At 68.6% G+C, this 25646-nt stretch overlaps 1 protein-coding gene across 1 annotated transcript in view; it reads left to right on the top strand.

Moving 5' to 3' along the window:
• The window catches only part of LOC140398890 (plexin-B1-like), a 124703-nt gene extending 99063 nt beyond the window's left edge, over positions 1 to 25640 (top strand). The window contains exon 18 of the mRNA XM_072487843.1: positions 24453 to 25640. Coding sequence (XP_072343944.1) covers positions 24453 to 24557 — 105 coding nt within the window. The 3' untranslated portion in view covers positions 24558 to 25640. The remainder of the gene's footprint in view (positions 1 to 24452) is intronic.
• Positions 25641 to 25646: the final 6 nt, after the last annotated feature.

Raw genomic sequence — 25646 nt, 5'->3', positions numbered from 1 at the left:
CGGCCTGAGTCCCGTTACCGACGGCCTGAGTCCCATTACCGCCGGCCTGTATCGTGTTACCGCCGGCCTGTATCCCGTTACCGCCGGCCTGAGTCCCGTTACCGCCGGCCTGAGTCCCGTTACCGCCGGCCTGAGTCCCGTTACCGCCGGCCTGAGTCCCGTTACCGCCGGCCTGTGTCCCGTTACCGCCGGCATGTGTCCCGTTACCGCCGGCCTGAGTCCCGTTACCGCCGGCCTGAGTCCCGTTACCGCCGGCCTGAGTCCCGTTACCGCCGGCCTGCGTCCCGTTACCGCCGGCCTGTATCCCGTTACCGCGGCCTTTGTCCCGTTACCACTGGCCTGAGTCCCGTTACCGCCGGCCTGAGTCCCGTTACCGCCGGCCTGTGTCCCGTTACCGCCGGCCTGAGTCCCGTTACCGCCGGCCTGAGTCCCATTACCGCCGGCCTGTATCGTGTTACCGCCGGCCTGTATCCCGTTACCGCCGGCCTGAGTCCCGTTACCGCCGGCCTGAGTCCCGTTACCGCCGGCCTGAGTCCCGTTACCGCCGGCCTGAGTCCCGTTACCGCCGGCCTGTGTCCCGTTACCGCCGGCCTGAGTCCCGTTACCGCCGGCCTGAGTCCCGTTACCGCCGGCCTGAGTCCCGTTACCGCCGGCCTGAGTCCCGTTACCGCCGGCCTGCGTCCCGTTACCGCCGGCCTGTGTCCCGTTACCGCCGGCCTGAGCCCCGTTACCGCCGGCCTGAGTCCCGTTATCGCCGGCCTGAGTCCCGTTACCGCCGGCCTGAGTCCCGTTACCGCCGGCCTGTATCCCGTTACCGCCGGCCTGAGTCCCGTTACCGCCGGCCTGAGTCCCGTTACCGCCGGCCTGTATCCCGTTACCGCCGGCCTGTATCCCGTTACCGCCGGCCTGAGTCCCGTTACCGCCGGCCTGAGTCCAGTTACCGCCGGCCTGCGTCCCGTTACCGCCGGCCTGTGTCCCGTTACCGCCGGCCTGAGCCCCGTTACCGCCGGCCTGAGTCCCGTTATCGCCGGCCTGAGTCCCGTTACCGCCGGCCTGAGTCCCATTACCGCCGGCCTGTATCCCGTTACCGCCGGCCTGAGTCCCGTTACCGCCGGCCTGTGACCCGTTATCGCCGGCCTGAGTCCCGTTACCGCCGGCCTGAGTCCCATTACCGCCGGCCTGTATCCCGTTACCGCCGGCCTGAGTCCCGTTACCGCCGGCCTGTGACCCGTTATCGCCGGCTTGAGTCCCGTTACCGCCGGCCTGAGTCCCGTTACCGCCGGCCTGTATCCCGTTACCGCCGGCCTGTATCCCGTTACCGCCGGCCTGAGTCCCGTTACCGCCGGCCTGTATCCCGTTACCGCCGGCCTGTGTCCCGTTACCGCCGGCCTGTATCCCGTTACCGACGGCCTGAGCCCCGTTACCGCCGGCCTGTATCCCGTCACCGCCGGCCTGAGTCCCGTTACCGCCGGCCTGAGTCCCGTTACCGCCAGCCTGCGTCCCGTTACCGCCGGCCTGAGTCCCGTCACCGCCGGCCTGAGTCCCGTTACCGCCAGCCTGTGTCCCGTTACCGCCGGCCTGTGTCCCGTTACCGCCAGCCTGTGTCCCGTTACCGCCAGCCTGTGTCCCGTTACCGCCGGCCTGTGTCCCGTTACCGCGGCCTGTATCCTGTTACCGCCGGCCTGTATCCCGTTACCGCCGGCCTGAGTCCCGTTACCGCCAGCCTGTGTCCCGTTACCGCGGCCTGTATCCTGTTACCGCCGGCCTGTGTCCCGTTACCGCCGGCCTGAGTCCCGTTACCGCCGGCCTGAGTCCCGTCACCGCCGGCCTGAGTCCCGTTACCGCCGGCCTGTATCCCGTTACCGCCGGCCTGTATCCCGTTACCGACGGCCTGAGTCCCGTTACCGCCGGCCTGTATCCCGTTACCGACGGCCTGAGTCCCGTTACCGCCGGCCTGTATCCCGTTACCGACGGCCTGAGCCCCGTTACCGCCGGCCTGTATCCCGTCACCGCCGGCCTGAGTCCCGTTACCGCCGGCCTGAGTCCCGTTACCGCCAGCCTGCGTCCCGTTACCGCCGGCCTGAGTCCCGTCACCGCCGGCCTGAGTCCCGTTACCGCCGGCCTTAATCCCGTTACCGCCAGCCTGTGTCCCGTTACCGCCGGCCTGAGTCCCGTTACCGCCAGCCTGTATCCCGTTACCGACGGCCTGTGTCCCGTTACCGCCAACCTGTATCCCGTTACCGACGGCCTGAGCCCCGTTACCGCCGGCCTGTATCCCGTTACCGCCAGCCTGTGTCCCGTTACCGCCGGCCTGAGTCCCGTTACCGCCGGCCTGTGTCCCGTTACCGCCGGCCTGAGTCCCGTTACCGCCGGCCTGTATCCCGTTACCGCCGGCCTGTATCCCGTTACCGCGGCCTGTGTCCTGTTACCGCCGGCCTGAGTCCCGTTACCGCCGGCCTGTATCCCGTTACCGCCGGCCTGTATCCCGTTACCGCGGCCTTTGTCCCGTTACCACTGGCCTGAGTCCCGTTACCGCCGGCCTGAGTCCCGTTACCGCCGGCCTGTGTCCCATTACCGCCGGCCTGAGTCCCGTTACCGACGGCCTGAGTCCCATTACCGCCGGCCTGTATCGTGTTACCGCCGGCCTGTATCCCGTTACCGCCGGCCTGAGTCCCGTTACCGCCGGCCTGAGTCCCGTTACCGCCGGCCTGAGTCCCGTTACCGCCGGCCTGAGTCCCGTTACCGCCGGCCTGTGTCCCGTTACCGCCGGCCTGTGTCCCGTTACCGCCGGCCTGAGTCCCGTTACCGCCGGCCTGAGTCCCGTTACCGCCGGCCTGAGTCCCGTTACCGCCGGCCTGCGTCCCGTTACCGCCGGCCTGTATCCCGTTACCGCGGCCTTTGTCCCGTTACCACTGGCCTGAGTCCCGTTACCGCCGGCCTGAGTCCCGTTACCGCCGGCCTGTGTCCCGTTACCGCCGGCCTGAGTCCCGTTACCGCCGGCCTGAGTCCCATTACCGCCGGCCTGTATCGTGTTACCGCCGGCCTGTATCCCGTTACCGCCGGCCTGAGTCCCGTTACCGCCGGCCTGAGTCCCGTTACCGCCGGCCTGAGTCCCGTTACCGCCGGCCTGAGTCCCGTTACCGCCGGCCTGTGTCCCGTTACCGCCGGCCTGAGTCCCGTTACCGCCGGCCTGAGTCCCGTTACCGCCGGCCTGAGTCCCGTTACCGCCGGCCTGAGTCCCGTTACCGCCGGCCTGCGTCCCGTTACCGCCGGCCTGTGTCCCGTTACCGCCGGCCTGAGCCCCGTTACCGCCGGCCTGAGTCCCGTTATCGCCGGCCTGAGTCCCGTTACCGCCGGCCTGAGTCCCGTTACCGCCGGCCTGTATCCCGTTACCGCCGGCCTGAGTCCCGTTACCGCCGGCCTGAGTCCCGTTACCGCCGGCCTGTATCCCGTTACCGCCGGCCTGTATCCCGTTACCGCCGGCCTGAGTCCCGTTACCGCCGGCCTGAGTCCCGTTACCGCCGGCCTGAGTCCCGTTACCGCCGGCCTGAGTCCCGTCACCGCCGGCCTGAGTCCCGTCACCGCCGGCCTGTGACCCGTTATCGCCGGCCTGAGTCCCGTTACCGCCGGCCTGATTCCCGTTACCGCCGGCCTGTATCCCGTTACCGCCAGCCTGAGTCCCGTCACCGCCGGCCTGAGTCCCGTCACCGCCGGCCTGTGACCCGTTATCGCCGGCCTGAGTCCCGTTACCGCCGGCCTGAGTCCCGTTACCGCCGGCCTGTGTCCCGTTACCGCCGGCCTGAGTCCCGTTACCGCCGGCCTGAGTCCCGTTACCGCCGGCCTGAGTCCCGTTACCGCCGGCCCGAGTCCCGTTACCGCCGGCCTGAGTCCCGTTACCGCCGGCCTGTGTCCCGTTACCGCCGGCCTGAGTCCCGTTACCGCCGGCCTGAGTCCCGTTACCGACGGCCTGAGTCCCGTCACCGCCGGCCTGAGTCCCGTTACCGCCGGCCTGTATCCCGTTACCGCCGGCCTGAGTCCCGTTACCGCCGGCCTGTGACCCGTTATCGCCGGCCTGAGTCCCGTTACCGCCGGCCTGAGTCCCGTTACCGCCGGCCTGAGTCCCGTTACCGCCGGCCTGTGTCCCGTTACCGCCGGCCTGTATCCCGTTACCGCCGGCCTGTATCCCGTTACCGCCGGCCTGAGTCCCGTTACCGCCGGCCTGTATCCCGTTACCGCCGGCCTGTGTCCCGTTACCGCCGGCCTGTATCCCGTTACCGACGGCCTGAGCCCCGTTACCGCCGGCCTGTATCCCGTCACCGCCGGCCTGAGTCCCGTTACCGCCGGCCTGAGTCCCGTTACCGCCAGCCTGTGTCCCGTTACCGCCGGCCTGAGTCCCGTCACCGCCGGCCTGAGTCCCGTTACCGCCGGCCTGAGTCCCGTTACCGCCAGCCTGTGTCCCGTTACCGCCGGCCTTTGTCCCGTTACCACTGGCCTGAGTCCCGTTACCGCCGGCCTGAGTCCCGTTACCGCCGGCCTGAGTCCCGTTACCGCCGGCCTGAGTCCCGTTACCGCCGGCCTGTATCCCGTTACCGCCGGCCTGAGTCCCGTTACCGCCGGCCTGAGTCCCGTTACCGCCGGCCTGAGTCCCGTTACCGCCGGCCTGAGTCCCGTTACCGCCGGCCCGAGTCCCGTTACCGCCGGCCTGAGTCCCATTACCGCCGGCCTGAGTCCCGTTACCGCCGGCCTGAGTCCCGTTACCGCCGGCCTGAGTCCCGTTACCGCCGGCCTGAGTCCCGTCACCGCCGGCCTGAGTCCCGTTACCGCCGGCCTGTATCCCGTTACCGCCGGCCTGAGTCCCGTTACCGCCGGCCTGTGACCCGTTATCGCCGGCCTGAGTCCCGTTACCGCCGGCCTGAGTCCCGTTACCGCCGGCCTGAGTCCCGTTACCGCCGGCCTGTATCCCGTTACCGACGGCCTGAGCCCCGTTACCGCCGGCCTGTATCCCGTCACCGACGGCCTGAGCCCCGTTACCGCCGGCCTGTATCCCGTCACCGCCGGCCTGAGTCCCGTTACCGCCGGCCTGTATCCCGTCACCGCCGGCCTGAGTCCCGTTACCGCCGGCCTGAGTCCCGTTACCGCCAGCCTGTGTCCCGTTACCGCCGGCCTGAGTCCCGTCACCGCCGGCCTGAGTCCCGTTACCGCCGGCCTGAGTCCCGTTACCGCCGGCCTGTGTCCCGTTACCGCCGGCCTGAGTCCCGTTACCGCCAGCCTGTATCCCGTTACCGACGGCCTGAGTCCCGTTACCACTGGCCTGTATCCCGTTACCGCCGGCCTGAGTCCCGTTACCGCCGGCCTGTATCCCGTTACCGCCGGCCTGAGTCCCGTTACCGCCAGCGTGTATCCCGTTACCGACGGCCTGTGTCCCGTTACCGCCAGCCTGTATCCCGTTACCGCCGGCCTGTGTCCCGTTACCGCCGGCCTGTGTCCCGTTACCGCCGGCCTGTGTCCCGTTACCGCCGGCCTGAGTCCCGTTACCGCCGGCCTGTGTCCCGTTACCGCCGGCCTGAGTCCCGTTACCGCGGCCTTTGTCCCATTACCGACGGCCTGTATCCCGTTACCGCCAGCCTGTATCCCGTTACCGACGGCCTGAGTCCCGTTACCGCCGGCCTGAGTCCCGTTACCGCCGGCCTGTGTCCCGTTACCGCCGGCCTGAGTCCCGTTACCGCCGGCCTGTGTCCCGTTACCGACGGCCTGTATCCCGTTACCGCCAGCCTGTATCCCGTTACCGACGGCCTGAGTCCCGTTACCGCCGGCCTGTATCCCGTTACCGCCGGCCTGTATCCCGTTACCGCGGCCTGAGTCCCGTTACCGCTGGCCTGAGTCCCGTTACCGCCGGCCTGTGTCCCGTTACCGCCGGCCTGAGTCCCGTTACCGCCGGCCTGAGTCCCATTACCGCCGGCCTGTATCGTTTTACCGCCGGCCTGTATCCCGTTACCGCCGGCCTGAGTCCCGTTACCGCCGGCCTGAGTCCCGTTACCGCCGGCCTGAGTCCCGTTACCGCCGGCCTGAGTCCCGTTACCGCCGGCCTGAGTCCCGTTACCGCCGGCCTGTGTCCCGTTACCGCCGGCCTGAGTCCCGTTACCGCCGGCCTGTGTCCCGTTACCGCCGGCCTGTATCCCGTTACCGCCGGCCTGAGTCCCGTTACCGCCGGCCTGTATCCCGTTACCGCCGGCCTGAGTCCCGTTACCGCCGGCCTGTATCCCGTTACCGCCGGCTTGAGTCCCGTTACCGCGGGCCTGTGACCCATTACCGCCGGCCTGTATCCCGTTACCGCCGGCCTGTATCCCGTTACCGCCGGCCTGAGTCCCGTTACCGCCGGCCTGTATCCCGTTACCGCCGGCCTGAGTCCCGTTACCGCCGGCCTGTATCCCGTTACCGTGGCCTGTGTCCCGTTACCGCCGGCCTGAGTCCCGTTACCGCTGGCCTGTGTCCCGTTACCGCCGGCCTGTGTCCCGTTACCGCCGGCCTGTATCCCGTTACCGCCGGCCTGTGTCCCGTTACCGCCAGCCTGTATCCCGTTACCGCCGGCCTATATCCCGTTACCGCCGGCCTGAGTCCCGTTACCGCCGGCCTGTATCCCGTTACCGCCGGCCTGTATCCCGTTACCGCCGGCCTGAGTCCCGTTACCGCCGGCCTGTATCCCGTTACCGTGGCCTGTGTCCCGTTACCGCCGGCCTGTGTCCCGTTACCGCCGGCCTGTGTCCCGTTACCGCCGGCCTGTATCCCGTTACCGCCGGCCTGTATCCCGTTACCGCCGGCCTGAGTTCCGTTACCGCCGGCCTGAGTCCCGTTACCGCCGGCCTGAGTCCCGTTACCGCCGGCCTGTATCCCGTTACCGCCGGCCTGAGTCCCGTTACCGCCGGCCTGTATCCCGTTACCGACGGCCTGAGTTCCGTTACCGCCGGCCTGAGTCCCGTTAACGCCGGCCTGTGTCCCGTCACCGCCGGCCTGAGTCCCGTTACCGCCGGCCTGTATCCCGTCACCGCCGGCCTGAGTCCCGTTACCGCCGGCCTGAGTCCCGTTACCGCCGGCCTGAGTCCCGTTACCCCCGGCCTGTGTCCCGTCACCGCCGGCCTGAGTCCCGTCACCGCCGGCCTGAGTCCCGTTACCGCCGGCCTGAGTCCCGTTACCGCCGGCCTGAGTCCCGTTACCGCCGGCCTGAGTCCCGTTACCGCCGGCCTTAGTCCCGTTACCGCCGGCCTGAGTCCCGTTACCGCCGGCCTGTATCCCGTTACCGCCGGCCTGTATCCCGTTACCGCCGGCCTGTGTCCCGTTACCGCCGGCCTGAGTCCCGTTACCGCCGGCCTGTATCCCGTTACCGCCGGCCTGTGTCCCGTTACCGCCGGCCTGAGTCCCGTTACCGCCGGCCTGAGTCCCGTTACCGCCGGCCTGTATCCCGTTACCGCCGGCCTGAGTCCCGTTACCGCCGGCCTGAGTCCCGTTACCGCCGGCCTGAGTCCCGTTACCGCCGGCCTGAGTCCCGTTACCGCCGGCCTGAGTCCCGTTACCGCCGGCCTGTGTCCCGTTACCGCCGGCCTGTATCCCGTTACCGCCGGCCTGTTTCCCGTCGCCGCCGGCCTGAGTCCCGTCACCGCCGGCCTGAGTCCCGTCACCGCCGGCCTGTATCCCGTTACCGCCGGCCTGAGTCCCGTTACCGCCGGCCTGAGTCCCGTTACCGCCGGCCTGAGTCCCGTTACCGCCGGCCTGAGTCCCGTTACCGCCGGCCTGAGTCCCGTTACCGCCGGCCTGTATCCCGTTACCGCCGGCCTGTATCCCGTTACCGCCGGCCTGTTTCCCGTCACCGCCGGCCTGAGTCCCGTCACCGCCGGCCTGAGTCCCGTTACCGCCGGCCTGTATCCCGTTACCGCCGGCCTGAGTCCCGTTACCGCCGGCCTGAGTCCCGTTAACGCCGGCCTGAGTCCCGTTACCGCCGGCCTGAGTCCCGTTAACGCCGGCCTGAGTCCCGTTACCGCCGGCCTGAGTCCCGTTACCGCCGGCCTGAGTCCCGTTACCGCCGGCCTGAGTCCCGTTACCGCCGGCCTGAGTCCCGTTACCGCCGGCCTGAGTCCCGTTACCGCCGGCCTGAGTCCCGTTACCGCCGGCCTGTGTCCCGTTACCGCCGGCCTGAGTCCCGTTACCGCCGGCCTGAGTCCCGTTACCGCCGGCCTGTATCCCGTTACCGCCGGCCTGAGTCCCGTTACCGCCGGCCTGAGTCCCGTTACCGCCGGCCTGAGTCCCGTTACCGCCGGCCTGAGTCCCGTTACCGCCGGCCCGAGTCCCGTTACCGCCGGCCTGAGTCCCGTTACCGCCGGCCTGAGTCCCGTTACCGCCGGCCTGAGTCCCGTTACCGCCGGCCTGAGTCCCGTTACCGCCGGCCTGAGTCCCGTCACCGCCGGCCTGAGTCCCGTTACCGCCGGCCTGTATCCCGTTACCGCCGGCCTGAGTCCCGTTACCGCCGGCCTGTGACCCGTTATCGCCGGCCTGAGTCCCGTTACCGCCGGCCTGAGTCCCGTTACCGCCGGCCTGAGTCCCGTTACCGCCGGCCTGTGTCCCGTTACCGCCGGCCTGTATCCCGTTACCGCCGGCCTGTATCCCGTTACCGCCGGCCTGAGTCCCGTTACCGCCGGCCTGTATCCCGTTACCGCCGGCCTGTGTCCCGTTACCGCCGGCCTGTATCCCGTTACCGACGGCCTGAGCCCCGTTACCGCCGGCCTGTATCCCGTCACCGCCGGCCTGAGTCCCGTTACCGCCGGCCTGAGTCCCGTTACCGCCAGCCTGTGTCCCGTTACCGCCGGCCTGAGTCCCGTCACCGCCGGCCTGAGTCCCGTTACCGCCGGCCTGAGTCCCTTTACCGCCAGCCTGTGTCCCGTTACCGCCGGCCTGAGTCCCGTTACCGCCAGCCTGTATCCCGTTACCGACGGCCTGTGTCCCGTTACCACTGGCCTGTATCCCGTTACCGACGGCCTGTATCCCGTTACCGAAGGCCTGAGCCCCGTTACCGCCGGCCTGTATCCCGTTACCGCCGGCCTGTATCCCGTTACCGCCGGCCTGTGTCCCGTTACCGCCGGCCTGTATCCCGTTACCGCCGGCCTGTGTCCCGTTACCGCCGGCCTGAGTCCCGTTACCGCCGGCCTGTGTCCCGTTACCGCCGGCCTGAGTCCCGTTACCGCCGGCCTGTATCCCGTTACCGCCGGCCTGTGTCCCGTTACCGCCGGCCTGTATCCCGTTACCGCCGGCCTGTGTCCCGTTACCGCCGGCCTGAGTCCCGTTACCGCCGGCCTGTGTCCCGTTACCGCCGGCCTGAGTCCCGTTACCGCCGGCCTGTATCCCGTTACCGCCGGCCTGAGTCCCGTTACCGCCGGCCTGTATCCCGTTACCGCCGGCCTGTATCCCGTTACCGCCAGCCTGTATCCCGTTACCGCCAGCCTGTATCCCGTTACCGCCGGCCTGTGTCCCGTTACCGCCGGCCTGTATCCCGTTACCGACGGCCTGTGTCCCGTTACCGCCAGCCTGTATCCCGTTACCGAAGGCCTGAGCCCCGTTACCGCCGGCCTGTGTCCCGTTACCGCCGGCCTGAGTCCCGTTACCGCCGGCCTGTGTCCCGTTACCGCCGGCCTGAGTCCCGTTACCGCCGGCCTGTATCCCGTTACCGCCGGCCTGTATCCCGTTACCGCGGCCTGTGTCCTGTTACCGCCGGCCTGAGTCCCGTTACCGCCGGCCTGTATCCCGTTACCGCCGGCCTGTATCCCGTTACCGCGGCCTGAGTCCCGTTACCGCCGGCCTGAGTCCCGTTACCGCCGGCCTGTGTCCCGTTACCGCCGGCCTGAGTCCCGTTACCGCCGGCCTGAGTCCCATTACCGCCGGCCTGTATCGTTTTACCGCCGGCCTGTATCCCGTTACCGCCGGCCTGAGTCCCGTTACCGCCGGCCTGAGTCCCGTTACCGCCGGCCTGAGTCCCGTTACCGCCGGCCTGAGTCCCGTTACCGCCGGCCTGTGTCCCGTTACCGCCGGCCTGAGTCCCGTTACCGCCGGCCTGTGTCCCGTTACCGCCGGCCTGTATCCCGTTACCGCCGGCCTGAGTCCCGTTACCGCCGGCCTGTATCCCGTTACCGCCGGCCTGAGTCCCGTTACCGCCGGCCTGTATCCCGTTACCGCCGGCCTGAGTCCCGTTACCGCGGGCCTGTGACCCATTACCGCCGGCCTGTATCCCGTTACCGCCGGCCTGTATCCCGTTACCGCCGGCCTGAGTCCCGTTACCGCCGGCCTGTATTCCGTTACCGCCGGCCTGAGTCCCGTTACCGCCGGCCTGTATCCCGTTACCGTGGCCTGTGTCCCGTTACCGCCGGCCTGAGTCCCGTTACCGCTGGCCTGTGTCCCGTTACCGCCGGCCTGTGTCCCGTTACCGCCGGCCTGTATCCCGTTACCGCCGGCCTGTGTCCCGTTACCGCCAGCCTGTATCCCGTTACCGCCGGCCTATATCCCGTTACCGCCGGCCTGAGTCCCGTTACCGCCGGCCTGTATCCCGTTACCGCCGGCCTGTATCCCGTTACCGCCGGCCTGAGTCCCGTTACCGCCGGCCTGTATCCCGTTACCGTGGCCTGTGTCCCGTTACCGCCGGCCTGTGTCCCGTTACCGCCGGCCTGTGTCCCGTTACCGCCGGCCTGTATCCCGTTACCGCCGGCCTGTATCCCGTTACCGCCGGCCTGAGTTCCGTTACCGCCGGCCTGAGTCCCGTTACCGCCGGCCTGAGTCCCGTTACCGCCGGCCTGTATCCCGTTACCGCCGGCCTGAGTCCCGTTACCGCCGGCCTGTATCCCGTTACCGACGGCCTGAGTTCCGTTACCGCCGGCCTGAGTCCCGTTAACGCCGGCCTGTGTCCCGTCACCGCCGGCCTGAGTCCCGTTACCGCCGGCCTGTATCCCGTCACCGCCGGCCTGAGTCCCGTTACCGCCGGCCTGAGTCCCGTTACCGCCGGCCTGAGTCCCGTTACCCCCGGCCTGTGTCCCGTCACCGCCGGCCTGAGTCCCGTCACCGCCGGCCTGAGTCCCGTTACCGCCGGCCTGAGTCCCGTTACCGCCGGCCTGAGTCCCGTTACCGCCGGCCTGAGTCCCGTTACCGCCGGCCTTAGTCCCGTTACCGCCGGCCTGTATCCCGTTACCGCCGGCCTGTGTCCCGTTACCGCCGGCCTGAGTCCCGTTACCGCGGCCTGTATCCCATTACCGCCGGCCTGTGTCCCGTTACCGCCGGCCTGAGTCCCGTTACCGCCGGCCTGAGTCCCGTTACCGCCGGCCTGAGTCCCGTTACCGCCGGCCTGAGTCCCGTTACCGCGGCCTGTATCCCGTTACCGCCGGCCTGAGTCCCGTTACCGCCGGCCTGTGTCCCGTTACCGCCGGCCTGAGTCCCGTTAACGCCGGCCTGAGTCCCGTTACCGCCGGCCTGAGTCCCGTTACCGCGGCCTGTATCCCGTTACCGCCGGCCTCTATCCCGTTACCGCCGGCCTGAGTCCCGTTACCGCCGGCCTGAGTCCCGTTACCGCCGGTCTGAGTCCCGTTACCGCCGGCCTGAGTCCCGTCACCGCCGGCCTGAGTCCCGTCACCGCCGGCCTGAGTCCCCTTACCGCCGGCCTGAGACCCGTTACCGCCGGCCTGTATCCCGTTACCGCCGGCCTGTGTCCCGTTACCGCCGGCTTGAGTCCCGTTACCGCCGGCCTGTATCCCGTTACCGCCGGCCTGTATCCCGTTACCGCCGGCCTGTATCCCGTTACCGCCGGCCTGAGTCCCGTTACCGCCGGCCTGAGTCCCGTTACCGCCGGCCTGTATCCCGTTACCGCCGGCCTGTATCCCGTTACCGCTGGCCTGAGTCCCGTTACCGCCGGCCTGAGTCCCGTTACCGCCGGCCTGAGTCCCGTTACCGCCGGCCTGTATCCTGTTACCGCCGGCCTGAGTCCCGTTACCGCCGGCCTGAGTCCCATTACCGCCGGCCTGTATCCTGTTACCGCCGGCCTGTGTCCCGTTACCGCCGGCCTGAGTCCCGTTACCGCCGGCCTGTGTCCCGTTACCGCCGGCCTGTATCCCGTTACCGCCGGCCTGAGTCCCGTTACCGCAGGCCTGTATCCCGTTACCGCCGGCCTGTATCCCGTTACCGCCGGCCTGAGTCCCGTTACCGCCGGCCTGAGTCCCGTTACCGCCGGCCTGAGTCCCGTTACCGCCGGCCTGAGTCCCGTTACCGCCGGCCTGTATCCCGTTACCGCCGGCCTGTGTCCCGTTACCGCCGGCCTGTGTCCCGTTACCGCCGGCCTGAGTCCCGTTACCGCCGGCCTGAGTCCCGTTACCGCCGGCCTGTGTCCCGTTACCGCCGGCCTGAGTCCCGTTACCGCCGGCCTGAGTCCCGTTACCGCCGGCCTGAGTCCCGTTACCGCGGCCTGTATCCCGTTACCGCCGGCCTGTGTCCCGTTACCGCCGGCCTGAGTCCCGTTACCGCCGGCCTGAGTCCCGTTACCGCCGGCCTGTGTCCCGTTACCGCCGGCCTGTATCCCGTTACCGACGGCCTGTATCCCGTTACCGCCGGCCTGTGTCCCGTTACCGCGGCCTGTATCCCATTACCGCCGGCCTGTGTCCCGTTACCGCCGGCCTGAGTCCCGTTACCGCCGGCCTGAGTCCCGTTACCGCCGGCCTGAGTCCCGTTACCGCCGGCCTGAGTCCCGTTACCGCGGCCTGTATCCCGTTACCGCCGGCCTGAGTCCCGTAACCGCCGGCCTGTGTCCCGTTACCGCCGGCCTGAGTCCCGTTAACGCCGGCCTGAGTCCCGTTTACGCCGGCCTGAGTCCCGTTACCGCGGCCTGTATCCCGTTACCGCCGGCCTCTATCCCGTTACCGCCGGCCTGAGTCCCGTTACCGCCGGCCTGAGTCCCGTTACCGCCGGTCTGAGTCCCATTACCGCCGGCCTGAGTCCCGTCACCGCCGGCCTGAGTCCCGTCACCGCCGGCCTGAGTCCCCTTACCGCCGGCCTGAGACCCGTTACCGCCGGCCTGTATCCCGTTACCGCCGGCCTGTGTCCCGTTACCGCCGGCTTGAGTCCCGTTACCGCCGGCCTGTATCCCGTTACCGCCGGCCTGTATCCCGTTACCGCCGGCCTGTATCCCGTTACCGCCGGCCTGAGTCCCGTTACCGCCGGCCTGAGTCCCGTTACCGCCGGCCTGTATCCCGTTACCGCCGGCCTATATCCCGTTACCGCTGGCCTGAGTCCCGTTACCGCCGGCCTGAGTCCCGTTACCGCCGGCCTGAGTCCCGTTACCGCCGGCCTGTATCCTGATACCGCCGGCCTGAGTCCCGTTACCGCCGGCCTGAGTCCCATTACCGCCGGCCTGTATCCAGTTACCGCCGGCCTGTGTCCCGTTACCGCCGGCCTGAGTCCCGTTACCGCCGGCCTGTGTCCCGTTACCGCCGGCCTGTATCCCGTTACCGCCGGCCTGAGTCCCGTTACCGCAGGCCTGTATCCCGTTACCGCCGGCCTGTATCCCGTTACCGCCGGCCTGAGTCCCGTTACCGCCGGCCTGAGTCCCGTTACCGCCGGCCTGAGTCCCGTTACCGCCGGCCTGAGTCCCGTTACCGCCGGCCTGAGTCCCGTTACCGCCGGCCTGTGTCCCGTTACCGCCGGCCTGTGTCCCGTTACCGCCGGCCTGTGTCCCGTTACCGCCGGCCTGAGTCCCGTTACCGCCGGCCTGAGTCCCGTTACCGCCGGCCTGTGTCCCGTTACCGCCGGCCTGAGTCCCGTTACCGCCGGCCTGAGTCCCGTTACCGCCGGCCTGAGTCCCGTTACCGCGGCCTGTATCCCGTTACCGCCGGCCTGTGTCCCGTTACCGCCGGCCTGAGTCCCGTTACCGCCGGCCTGAGTCCCGTTACCGCCGGCCTGTGTCCCGTTACCGCCGGCCTGTGTCCCGTTACCGCCGGCCTGTATCCCGTTACCGCCGGCCTGTGTCCCGTTACCGCCGGCCTGTGTCCCGTTACCGCCGGCCTGAGTCCCGTTACCGCCGGCCTGAGTCCCGTTACCGTGGCCTGTATCCCGTTACCGCCGACCTGTATCCCGTTACCGCGGCCTGTATCCCGTTACCGCCGGCCTGTATCCCGTTACCGTGGCCTGTATCCCGTTACTGCCGGCCTGTGTCCCGTTACCGCCGGCCTGAGTCCCGTTACCGCCGGCCTGTGTCCCGTTACCGCCGGCCTGAGTCCCGTTACCGCCGGCCTGTGTCCCATTACCGCCGGCCTGTGTCCCGTTACCGCCGTCCTGAGTCCCGTTACCGCCGGCCTGTATCCCGTTACCGTGGCCTGTATCCCGTTACCGCCGGCCTGAGTCCCGTTACCGCCGGCCTGAGTCCCGTTACCGCCGGCCTGAGTCCCGTTACCGCCGGCCTGTATCCCGTTACCGCCGGCCTGAGTCCCGTTACCGCCGGCCTGAGTCCCGTTACCGCCGGCCTGTGTCCCGTTACCGCCGGCCTGAGTCCCGTTACCGCCGGCCTGTATCCCGTTACCGCCGGCCTGTATCCCGTTACCGCCGGCCTGAGTCCCGTTACCGCCGGCCTGTATCCCGTTACCGCCGGCCTGTGTCCCGTTACCGCCGGCCTGAGTCCCGTTACCGCCGGCCTGAGTCCCGTTACCGCAGGCCTGTATCCCATTACCGCCGGCCTGAGTCCCGTTACCGCCGGCCTGTATCCCGTTACCGCCGGCCTGAGTCCCGTTACCGCCGGCCTGTGTCCCGTTACCGCCGGCCTGTATCCCGTTACCGCCGGCCTGTATCCCGTTACCTCCGGCCTGCATCCCGTTACCGCCGGCCTGAGTCCCGTTACCGCCGGCCTGTATCCCGTTACCGCCGGCCTGTGTCCCGTTACCGCCGGCCTGTGTCCCGTTACCGCCGGCCTGTATCCCGTTTACCGCCGGCCTGAGTCCCGTTACCGCAGGCCTGTGTCCCGTTACCGCCGGCCTGAGTCCCGTTACCGCCGGCCTGAGTCCCGTTACCGCCGGCCTGAGTCCCGTTACCGCCGGCCTGAGTCCCGTTACCGCCGGCCTGAGTCCCGTTACCGCCGGCCTGTATCCCGTTACCGCCGGCCTGAGTCCCGTTACCGCCGGCCTGAGTCCCGTTACCGCCGGCCTGTATCCCGTTACCGCCGGCCTGAGTCCCGTTACCGCCGGCCTGAGTCCCGTTACCGCCGGCCTGTGTCCCGTTACCGCCGGCCTGTGTCCCGGTCCGCCGGCCTGTATCCCGTTACCGCCGGCCTGTATCCCGTTACCGCCGGCCTGAGTCCCGTTACCGCCGGCCTGAGTCCCGTTACCGCCGGCCTGAGTCCCGTTACCGCCGGCCTGTGTCCCGTTACCGCCGGCCTGTATCCCGTTACCGCCGGCCTGAGTCCCGTTACCGCCGGCCTGTGTCCCGTTACCGCCGGCCTGTATCCCGTTACCGCCGGCCTGTGTCCCGTTACCGCCGGCCTGTATCCCGTTACCGCCGGCCTGAGTCCCGTTACCGCCGGCCTGTGTCCCGTTACCGCCGGCCTGTATCCCGTTACCGCCGGCCTGTGTCCCGTTACCGCCGGCCTGTATCCCGTTACCGCCAGCCTGTGTCCCGTTACCGCGGCCTGTATCCTGTTACCGCCGGCCTGTATCCCGTTACCGCCGGCCTGAGTCCCGTTACCGCCGGCCTTTGTCCCGTTACCGCCGGCCTGTATCCCGTTACCGCCGGCCTGTATCCCGTTACCGCCGGCCTGTGTCCCGTTACCGCCGGCCTGAGTCCCGTTACCGCCGGCCTGTGTCCCGTTACCGCCGGCCTGTGTCCCGTTACCGCCGGCCTGTATCCCGTTACCGCCGGCCTGAGTCCCGTTACCGCCGGCCTGAGTCCCGTTACCGCCGGCCTGTATCCCGTTACCGCCGGCCTGTATCCCGTTACCGCCGGCCTGTATCCCGTTACCGCCGGCCTGTATCCCGTTACCGCCGGCCTGTATCCCGTTACCGGCGGCCTGTATCCCGTTACCGCCGGCCTGAGTCCCGTTACCGCCGGCCTGAGTCCCGTTACCGCCGGCCTGTATCCCGTTACCGCCGGCCTGTATCCCGTTACCGCCGGCCTGAGTCCCGTTACCGCTGGCCTGAGTCCCGTTACCGCCGGCCTGAGTCCCGTTACCGCCGGCCTGTATCCCGTTACCGCCGGCCTGTATCCCGTTACCGCCGGCCTGAGTCCCGTTACCGCCGGCCTGTGTCCCGTTACCGCCGGCCTGTATCCCGTTACCGCCGGCCTGAGTCCCGTTACCGCCGGCCTGTGTCCCGTTACCGCCGGCCTGTATCCCGTTACCGCCGGCCTGTATCCCGTTACCGCCGGCCTGTATCCCGTTACCGCCAGCCTGTGTCCCGTTACCGCGGCCTGTATCCTGTTACCGCCGGCCTGTGTCCCGTTACCGCCGGCCTGAGTCCCGTTACCGCCGGCCTGAGTCCCGTTACCGCCGGCCTGAGTCCCGTTACCGCCGGCCTGTATCCCGTTGCCGCCGGCCTGTGTCCCGTTACCGCCGGCCTGAGTCCCGTTACCGCCGGCCTGAGTCCCGTTACCGCCGGCCTGTGTCCCATTACCGCCGGCCTGAGTCCCGTTACCGCCGGCCTGAGTCCCGTTACCGCCGGCCTGAGTCCCGTTACCGCCGGCCTGAGTCCCGTTACCGCCGGCCTGAGTCCCATTACCACCGGCCTGTGTCCCGTTACCGCCGGCCTGAGTCCCGTTACCGCCGGCCTGAGTCCCGTTACCGCCGGCCTGAGTCCCGTTACCGCCGGCCTGTATCCCGTTACCGCCGGCCTGAGTCCCGTTACCGCCGGCCTGAGTCCCGTTACCGCCGGCCTGTGTCCCGTTACCGCCGGCCTGTGTCCCGGTCCGCCGGCCTGTATCCCGTTACCGCCGGCCTGTATCCCGTTACCGCCGGCCTGAGTCCCGTTACCGCCGGCCTGAGTCCCGTTACCGCCGGCCTGAGTCCCGTTACCGCCGGCCTGTGTCCCGTTACCGCCGGCCTGTATCCCGTTACCGCCGGCCTGAGTCCCGTTACCGCCGGCCTGTGTCCCGTTACCGCCGGCCTGTGTCCCGTTACCGCCGGCCTGTGTCCCGTTACCGCCGGCCTGTATCCCGTTACCGCCGGCCTGAGTCCCGTTACCGCCGGCCTGTGTCCCGTTACCGCCGGCCTGTATCCCGTTACCGCCGGCCTGTGTCCCGTTACCGCCGGCCTGTATCCCGTTACCGCCAGCCTGTGTCCCGTTACCGCGGCCTGTATCCCGTTACCGCCGGCCTGTATCCCGTTACCGCCAGCCTGTGTCCCCTTACCGCCAGCCTGTGTCCCGTTACCGCGGCCTGTATCCTGTTACCGCCGGCCTGTATCCCGTTACCGCCGGCCTGAGTCCCGTTACCGCCGGCCTTTGTCCCGTTACCGCCGGCCTGTATCCCGTTACCGCCGGCCTGTATCCCGTTACCGCCGGCCTGTGTCCCGTTACCGCCGGCCTGAGTCCCGTTACCGCCGGCCTGTGTCCCGTTACCGCCGGCCTGTATCCCGTTACCGCCGGCCTGTATCCCGTTACCGCCGGCCTGAGTCCCGTTACCGCCGGCCTGTATCCCGTTACCGCCGGCCTGTATCCCGTTACCGCCGGCCTGTATCCCGTTACCGCCGGCCTGTATCCCGTTACCGGCGGCCTGTATCCCGTTACCGCCGGCCTGAGTCCCGTTACCGCCGGCCTGAGTCCCGTTACCGCCGGCCTGTATCCCGTTACCGCCGGCCTGTATCCCGTTACCGCCGGCCTGAGTCCCGTTACCGCTGGCCTGAGTCCCGTTACCGCCGGCCTGAGTCCCGTTACCGCCGGCCTGTATCCCGTTACCGCCGGCCTGAGTCCCGTTACCGCCGGCCTGTGTCCCGTTACCGCCGGCCTGAGTCCCATTACCGCCGGCCTGAGTCCCATTACCGCCGGCCTGTATCCCGTTACCGCCGGCCTGTATCCCGTTACCGCCGGCCTGAGTCCCATTACCGCCGGCCTGTGTCCCGTTACCGCCGGCCTGAGTCCCATTACCGCCAGCCTGTGTCCCGTTACCGCGGCCTGTATCCTGTTACCGCCGGCCTGTATCCCGTTACCGCCGGCCTGAGTCCCGTTACCGCCGGCCTTTGTCCCGTTACCGCCGGCCTGTATCCCGTTACCGCCGACCTGTATCCCGTTACCGCCGGCCTGTATCCCGTTACCGCCGGCCTGAGTCCCGTTACCGCCGGCCTGTGTCCCGTTACCGCCGGCCTGTATCCCGTTACCGCCGGCCTGTATCCCGTTACCGCCGGCCTGAGTCCCGTTACCGCCGGCCTGAGTCCCGTTACCGCCAGCCTGTATCCCGTTACCGCCGGCCTGTATCCCGTTACCGCCGGCCTGTATCCCGTTACCGCCGGCCTGTATCCCGTTACCGCCGGCCTGTATCCCGTTACCGCCGGCCTGTATCCCGTTACCGGCGGCCTGTATCCCGTTACCGCCGGCCTGAGTCCCGTTACCGCCGGCCTGAGTCCCGTTACCGCCGGCCTGAGTCCCGTTACCGCCGGCCTGTATCCCGTTACCGCCGGCCTGTATCCCGTTACCGCCGGCCTGAGTCCCGTTACCGCCGGCCTGAGTCCCGTTACCGCCGGCCTGTATCCCGTTACCGCCGGCCTGTGTCCCGTTACCGCGGCCTGTATCCCGTTACCGCCGGCCTGTATCCCGTTACCGCCGGCCTGAGTCCCGTTACCGCCGGCCTGTGTCCCGTTACCGCCGGCCTGTATCCCGTTACCGCCGGCCTGTATCCCGTTACCGCCGGCCTGTATCCCGTTACCGCCAGCCTGTGTCCCGTTACCGCCGGCCTGTATCCCGTTACCGCCGGCCTGTATCCCGTTACCGCCGGCCTGTATCCTGTTACCGCCGGCCTGTATCCCGTTACCGCCGGCCTGAGTCCCGTTACCGCCGGCCTGTGTCCCGTTACCGCCGGCCTGTATCCCGTTACCGCCGGCCTGTATCCCGTTACCGCCGGCCTGTGTCCCGTTACCGCGGCCTGTATCCTGTTACCGCCGGCCTGTATCCCGTTACCGCCGGCCTGTGTCCCGTTACCGCCGGCCTGTATCCCGTTACCGCCGGCCTGTATCCTGTTACCGCCGGCCTGTATCCTGTTACCGCCGGCCTGTATCCTGTTACCGCCGGCCTGTATCCCGTTGCCGCCGGCCTGTATCCCGTTACCGCCGGCCTGTATCCTGTTACCGCCGGCCTGTATCCTGTTACCGCCGGCCTGTATCCCGTTACCGCCGGCCTGTGTCCCGTTACCGCCGGCCTGAGTCCCGTTACCGCCGGCCTGAGTCCCGTTACCGCCGGCCTGTATCCCGTCACCGCCGGTCTGAGTCCCGTTACCGCCGGCCTGTATTCCGTTACCGCCGGCCTGAGTCCCGTTACCGCCGGCCTGAGACCCGTTACCGCCGGCCTGTATCCCGTTACCGCCGGCCTGAGTCCCGTTACCGCCGGCCTGTATCCCGTTACCGCCGGCCTGAGTCAGTTACCGCCGGCCTGAGTCCCGTTACCGCCGGCCTGAGTCCCGTTACCGCCTGCCTGTATCCCGTTGCCGCCGGCCTGTGTCCCGTTACCGCCGGCCTGAGTCCCGTTACCGCCGGCCTGAGTCCCGTTACCGCCGGCCTGAGTCCCGTTACCGCCGGCCTGAGTCCCGTTACCGCCGGCCTGAGTCCCATTACCGCCGGCCTGTGTCCCGTTACCGCCGGCCTGAGTCCCGTTACCGCCGGCCTGAGTCCCGTTACCGCCGGCCTGAGTGCCGTTACCGCCGGCCTGAGTCCCGTTACCGCCGGCCTGAGTCCCGTTACCGCCGGCCTGTATCCCGTTACCGCCGGCCTGTGTCCCGTTACCGCCGGCCTGTATCCCGTTACCGCCGGCCTGTATCCCGTTACCGCCGGCCTGTGTCCCGTTACCGCCGGCCTGTATCCCGTTACCGCCGGCCTGTGTCCCGTTACCGCCGGCCTGTATCCCGTTACCGCCGGCCTGAGTCCCGTTACCGCCGGCCTGAGTCCCGTTACCGCCGGCCTGAGTCCCGTTACCGCCGGCCTGTGTCCCGTTACCGCCGGCCTGTATCCCGTTACCGCCGGCCTGTGTCCCGTTACCGCCGGCCTGTATCCCGTTACCGCCGGCCTGAGTCCTGTTACCGCCGGCCTGAGTCTTGTTACCGCAGGCCTGTATCCCGTTACCGCGGCCTGTATCCCGTTAACCCCGGCCTGAGTCCCGTTACCGCCGGCCTGAGTCCCGTTACCGCCGGCCTGAGTCCCGTTACCGCCGGCCTGTATCCCGTTACCGCCGGCCTGAGTCCCATTACCGCCGGCCTGTGTCCCGTTACCGCCCGCCTGAGTCCCATTACCGCCGGCCTGAGTCCCATTACCGCCGGCCTGAGTCCCGTTACCGCCGGCCTATATCCCGTTACCGCCGGCCTGAGACCCGTTACCGCCGGCCTGTATCCCGTTACCGCCGGCCTGAGTCCCGTTACCCGCCGGCCTGAGTCCCGTTACCGCCGGCCTGTATCCCGTTACCGCCGGCCTGTATCCCGTTACCGCCTGCCTGTGTCCCGTTACCGCCGGCCTGTATCCCGTTACCGCCGGCCTGAGTCCCGTTACCGCCGGCCTGAGTCCCCGTTACCGCCGGCCTGTGTCCCGTTACCGCCGGCCTGTATCCCGTTACCGCCGGCCTGAGTCCCGTTACCGCCGGCCTGAGTCCCGTTACCGCCGGCCTGTATCCCGTTACCGCCGGCCTGTATCCCGTTACCGCCGGCCTGTATCCCGTTACCCGCCGGCCTGTATCCCGTTACCGCCGGCCTGAGTCCCGTTACCGCCGGCCTGAGTCCCGTTACCGCCGGCCTGTATCCCGTTACCGCCGGCCTGAGTCCCGTTACCGCCGGCCTGTGTCCCGTTACCGCCGGCCTGAGTCCCGTTACCGCCGGCCTGAGTCCCGTTACCGCCGGCCTGTGTCCCGTTACCGCCGGCCTGAGTCCCGTTACCGCCGGCCTGAGTCCCGTTACCGTGGCCTGTTTCCCGTTACCGCCGGCCTGAGTCCCGTTACCCGCCGGCCTGTATCCCATTACCGCCGGCCTGAGTCCCGTTACCGCCGGCCTGAGTCCCGTTACCGCCGGCCTGTATCCCATTACCGCCGGCCTGTATCCCGTTCCCGCCGGCCTGTGTCCCGTTACCGCCGGCCCTGTATCCCGTTACCGCCGGCCTGAGTCCCGTTACCGCCGGCCTGAGTCCCGTTACCGCCGGCCTGTGTCCCGTTACCACCGGCCTGTATCCCGTTACCCGCCGGCCTGTATCCCGTTACCGCCGGCCTGAGTCCCGTTACCGCCGGCCTGAGTCCCGTTACCGCCGGCCTGTATCCCGTTACCGCCGGCCTGTATCCCGTTACCGCCGGCCTGTATCCCGTTACCGCCGGCCTGAGTCCCGTTACCGCCGGCCTGTATCCCGTTACCGCCGGCCTGTATCCCGTTACCGCCGGCCTGAGTCCCGTTACCGCCGGCCTGTATCCCGTTACCCGCCGGCCCTGAGTCCCGTTACCGCCGGCCTAAGTCCCGTTACCGCCGGCCTGTGTCCCGTTACCGCCGGCCTGAGTCCCGTTACCGCCGGCCTGAGTCCCGTTACCGCCGGCCTGTATCCCGTTACCGCCGGCCTGAGTCCCGTTACCGCCGGCCTGTATCCCGTTACCGCCGGCCTGAGTCCCGTTACCGCCGGCCTGAGTCCCGTTACCGCCGGGCTGAGTCCCGTTACCGCCGGCCTGTGTCCCGTTACCGCCGGCCTGAGTCCCGTTACCGCCGGCCTGAGTCCCGTTACCCGCCGGCCTGTATCCCGTTACCGCCGGCCTGAGTCCCGTTACCCGCCGGCCTGTATCCCGTTACCGCCGGCCTGAGTCCCGTTACCGCCATCCTGAGTCCGTTACCGCCGGCCTGGATCCCGTTACCGCCGGCCTGAGTCCGTTACCGCCGGCCTGTATCCCGTTACCGCCGGCCTGAGTCCCGTTACCGCCGGCCTGAGTCCCGTTACCGCTGGCCTGAGTCCCGTTACCGCCGGCCTGTATCCCGTTACCGCGCCGGCCTGTATCCCGTTACCGCCGGCCTGTATCCCGTTACCGCCGGCCTGTATCCCGTTACCGCAGGCCTGTGTCCCGTTACCGCCGGCCTGTATCCCGTTACCCGCCGGCCTGTATCCCGTTACCGCCGGCCTGTATCCCGTTACCGCCGGCCTGTATCCCGTTACCGCCGGCCTGTATCCCGTTACCGCCGGCCTGTATCCCGTTACCGCCGGCCTGTATCCCGTTACCGACGGCCTGTGTCCCGTTACCGCCGGCCTGAGTCCCGTTACCGCCGGCCTGAGTCCCGTTACCGCCGGCCTGAGTCCCATTACCGCCGGCCTGTATCCCGTTACCGCCGGCCTGTATCCCGTTACCACCGGCCTGAGTCCCGTTACCGCCGTCCTGAGTCCCGTTACCGCCGGCCTGTATCCCGTTACCGCCGGCCTGTATCCCGTTACCACCGGCCTGAGTCCCGTTACCGCCGTCCTGAGTCCCGTTACCGCCGGCCTGTATCCCGTTACCGCCGGCCTGAGTCCCGTTACCGCCGTCCTGAGTCCCGTTACCGCCGGCCTGAGTCCCGTTACCGCCGGCCTGAGTCCCGTTACCGCCGGCCTGTATCCCGTTACCGCCGGCCTGAGTCCCGTTACCGCCGGCCTGAGTCCCGTTACCGCCGTCCTGAGTCCCGTTACCGCCGGCCTGTATCCCGTCACCGCCGGCCTGAGTCCCGTTACCGCCGGCCTGTATCCCGTTACCGCCGGCCTGTATCCCGTTACCGCCGGCCTGTATCCCGTTACCGCCGGCCTGTATCCCGTTACCGCCGTCCTGAGTCCCGTTACCGCCGTCCTGAGTCCCGTTACCGCCGGCCTGTATCCCGTTACCGCCGGCCTGTATCCCGTTACCGCCGGCCTGAGTCCCGTTACCGCCGGCCTGTATCCCGTTACCGCCGGCCTGAGTCCCGTTACCGCCGGCCTGTATCCCGTTACCGCCGTCCTGAGTCCCGTTACCGCCTGCCTGAGTCCCGTTACCGACGGCCTGTATCCCGTTACCGCCGGCCTGTATCCCGTTACCGCCGGCCTGAGTCCCGTTACCGCCGGCCTGAGTCCCGTTACCGCCGGCCTGTGTCCCGTTACCGCCGGCCTGAGTCCCGTTACCGCGGCCTGAGTCCCGTTACCACCGGCCTGAGTCCCGTTACCGCCGGCCTGAGTCCCGTTACCGCCGGCCTGAGTCCCGTTACCGCCGGCCTGAGTCCCGTTACTGCCGGCCTGAGTCCCGTTACCGCCGGCCTGAGTCCCGTTACCGCCGGCCTGTATCCCGTTACCGCCGGCCTGTGTCCCGTTACCGCCGGCCTGAGTCCCGTTACCGCCGGCCTGAGTCCCGTTACCGCCGGCCTGAGTCCCGTTACCGCCGGCCTGTATCCCGTTACCGACGACCTGTATCCCGTTACCGCCGGCCTGTATCCCGTTACCGCCGGCCTGTATCCTGTTACCGCCGGCCTGAGTCCCGTTACCGCCGGCCTGTATCCCGTTACCGCCGGCCTGTGTCCCGTTACCGCCGGCCTGAGTCCCGTTACCGCCGGCCTGAGTCCCGTTACCGCCGGCCTGAGTCCCGTTACCGCCGGCCTGTGTCCCGTTACCGCCGGCCTGTGTCCCGTTACCGCCGGCCTGTGTCCCGTTACCGCCGGCCTGAGTCCCGTTACCGCCGGCCTGAGTCCCGTTACCGCCGGCCTGAGTCCCGTTACCGCCGGCCTGTGTCCCGTTACCGCGGCCTGAGTCCCGTTACCGCCGGCCTGAGTCCCGTTACCGCCGGCCTGAGTCCCGTTACCGCCGGCCTGTGTCCCGTTACCGCCGGCCTGTGTCCCGTTACCGCCGGCCTGTATCCCGTTACCGCCGGCCTGAGTCCCGTTACCGCCGGCCTGAGTCCCGTTACCGCCGGCCTGAGTCCCGTTACCGCCGGCCTGTGTCCCGTTACCGCCGGCCTGAGTCCCGTTACCGCCGGCCTGAGTCCCGTTACCGCCGGCCTGAGTCCCGTTACCGCCGGCCTATATCCTGTTGACGCAGTGATCGAGGAATCTTTGGGAGAATCTTCTTTCTGCTTGTCTCCAGGGGAGGGATCCGTTTGTTCGCTTGCCTCCTCTTTCGCTCGCCGTAGATTCCCTCGAGTGCTGGTGGAGGCCTGTTGGCCCCTCGGGTCTGTGCCAGCCCTCTGAAAGAGCACCCCAATCAGATCTATCCCCGCCCGCAAACCCCAACTTACCTCTCTCCCTCTCTCTCTGCCTTTCAGATCATGATAGCTCTGGAAGGTGACCCGATCGCTCAGAAATCACAACTGTGTTACCGTCTGCAGCAGGTGGCTGCATTGGTGGAGAATAAAGTGACGGATTTGTAACCTGGGATGGGGGTAGGGACGCTGGGAGGAAGGGCGCTCGGTGGCAAACTCTCCATGGCCAGCGCCCGCCTCCCAGATTCCCCTGGCCTCCCCGATCTGCACGCCCTCTGCCAAACTACGGACAGGAATGACTGAAGGCTGCGACGACGCTGGGAGCAACACGGATTCCGCCGGGCTTGACGGCTGAACATTGTTGGGGGGGTTTTCCGCAGGGGAGAGAGATGACATTCCGACATTGCAACTCCCGGATTATTTAGGACACCAAACGGTTGCACTGTTAGGCATAGGGTGGCGATCCGGGGTGGCGATCCGGAGGGTGACGATCCAGAGGGTGACGATCCGGGGAGTGGCGATCCAGAGGGTGACGATCCGGAGGCTGGCAATCCGGAAGCTGGCGATCCGGAGGCTGGCGATCCGGAGGGTGACGATCCGGAGGCTGGCGATCCGGAAGCTGGCGATCCGGAGGCTGGCGGTCCAGAGGGTGACGATCCGGAGGCTGGCGATCCGGAAGCTGGCGATCCGGAGGCTGGCGATCCGGAGGGTGACGATCCGGAGGCTGGCGATCCGGAAGCTGGCGATCCGGAGGCTGGCGGTCCAGAGGGTGACGATCCGGAGTAGCGAACGGGGGAGTGGCGATCCGGAGGCTGGCGATCCATGTCTGACGGATGTGGTTTCCACTTTGCCCACGAGCAGACGGTGTGACGTTTATATGAACCTTTTTCTTTGAGGTGTTGAGGACAGCGGTGAGCCTGGCAGGGGGACAGCTCACCTTCGGGTGCCTGCGAGGGAGGGAGGGGGAGCAGTCATTCTCCAAGGACAACCTCGAACAGGGCTCTCCGAGCTGACTCCAGGGGCAGGCTGCAGACGTGATGCCCTCCGGGTCACCGGATCAAAACTAGGCGAGCTCTCAGAACAATTGCTCTCTCAGTCTCTCTCTGCGTCTCTCTCTCTGTCTCTCTCTGTCTCTCTCCGTCTGTCTCTCTCTGTCTCTCTCTCTGCGTCTCTCTCTCTGTCTCTCTCTGTCTCTCTCCGTCTGTCTCTCTCTGTCTCTCTCTCTGCGTCTCTCTCTCTGTCTCCCTCCGTCTCTCT

This window comes from Scyliorhinus torazame, chromosome 22 (genome assembly GCF_047496885.1).
Source record: "Scyliorhinus torazame isolate Kashiwa2021f chromosome 22, sScyTor2.1, whole genome shotgun sequence".
Lineage (NCBI taxonomy): Eukaryota > Metazoa > Chordata > Chondrichthyes > Carcharhiniformes > Scyliorhinidae > Scyliorhinus > Scyliorhinus torazame.
Note: the sequence above shows the minus strand (reverse complement) of the source record. Positions and strands in the feature narration are given on the sequence as shown.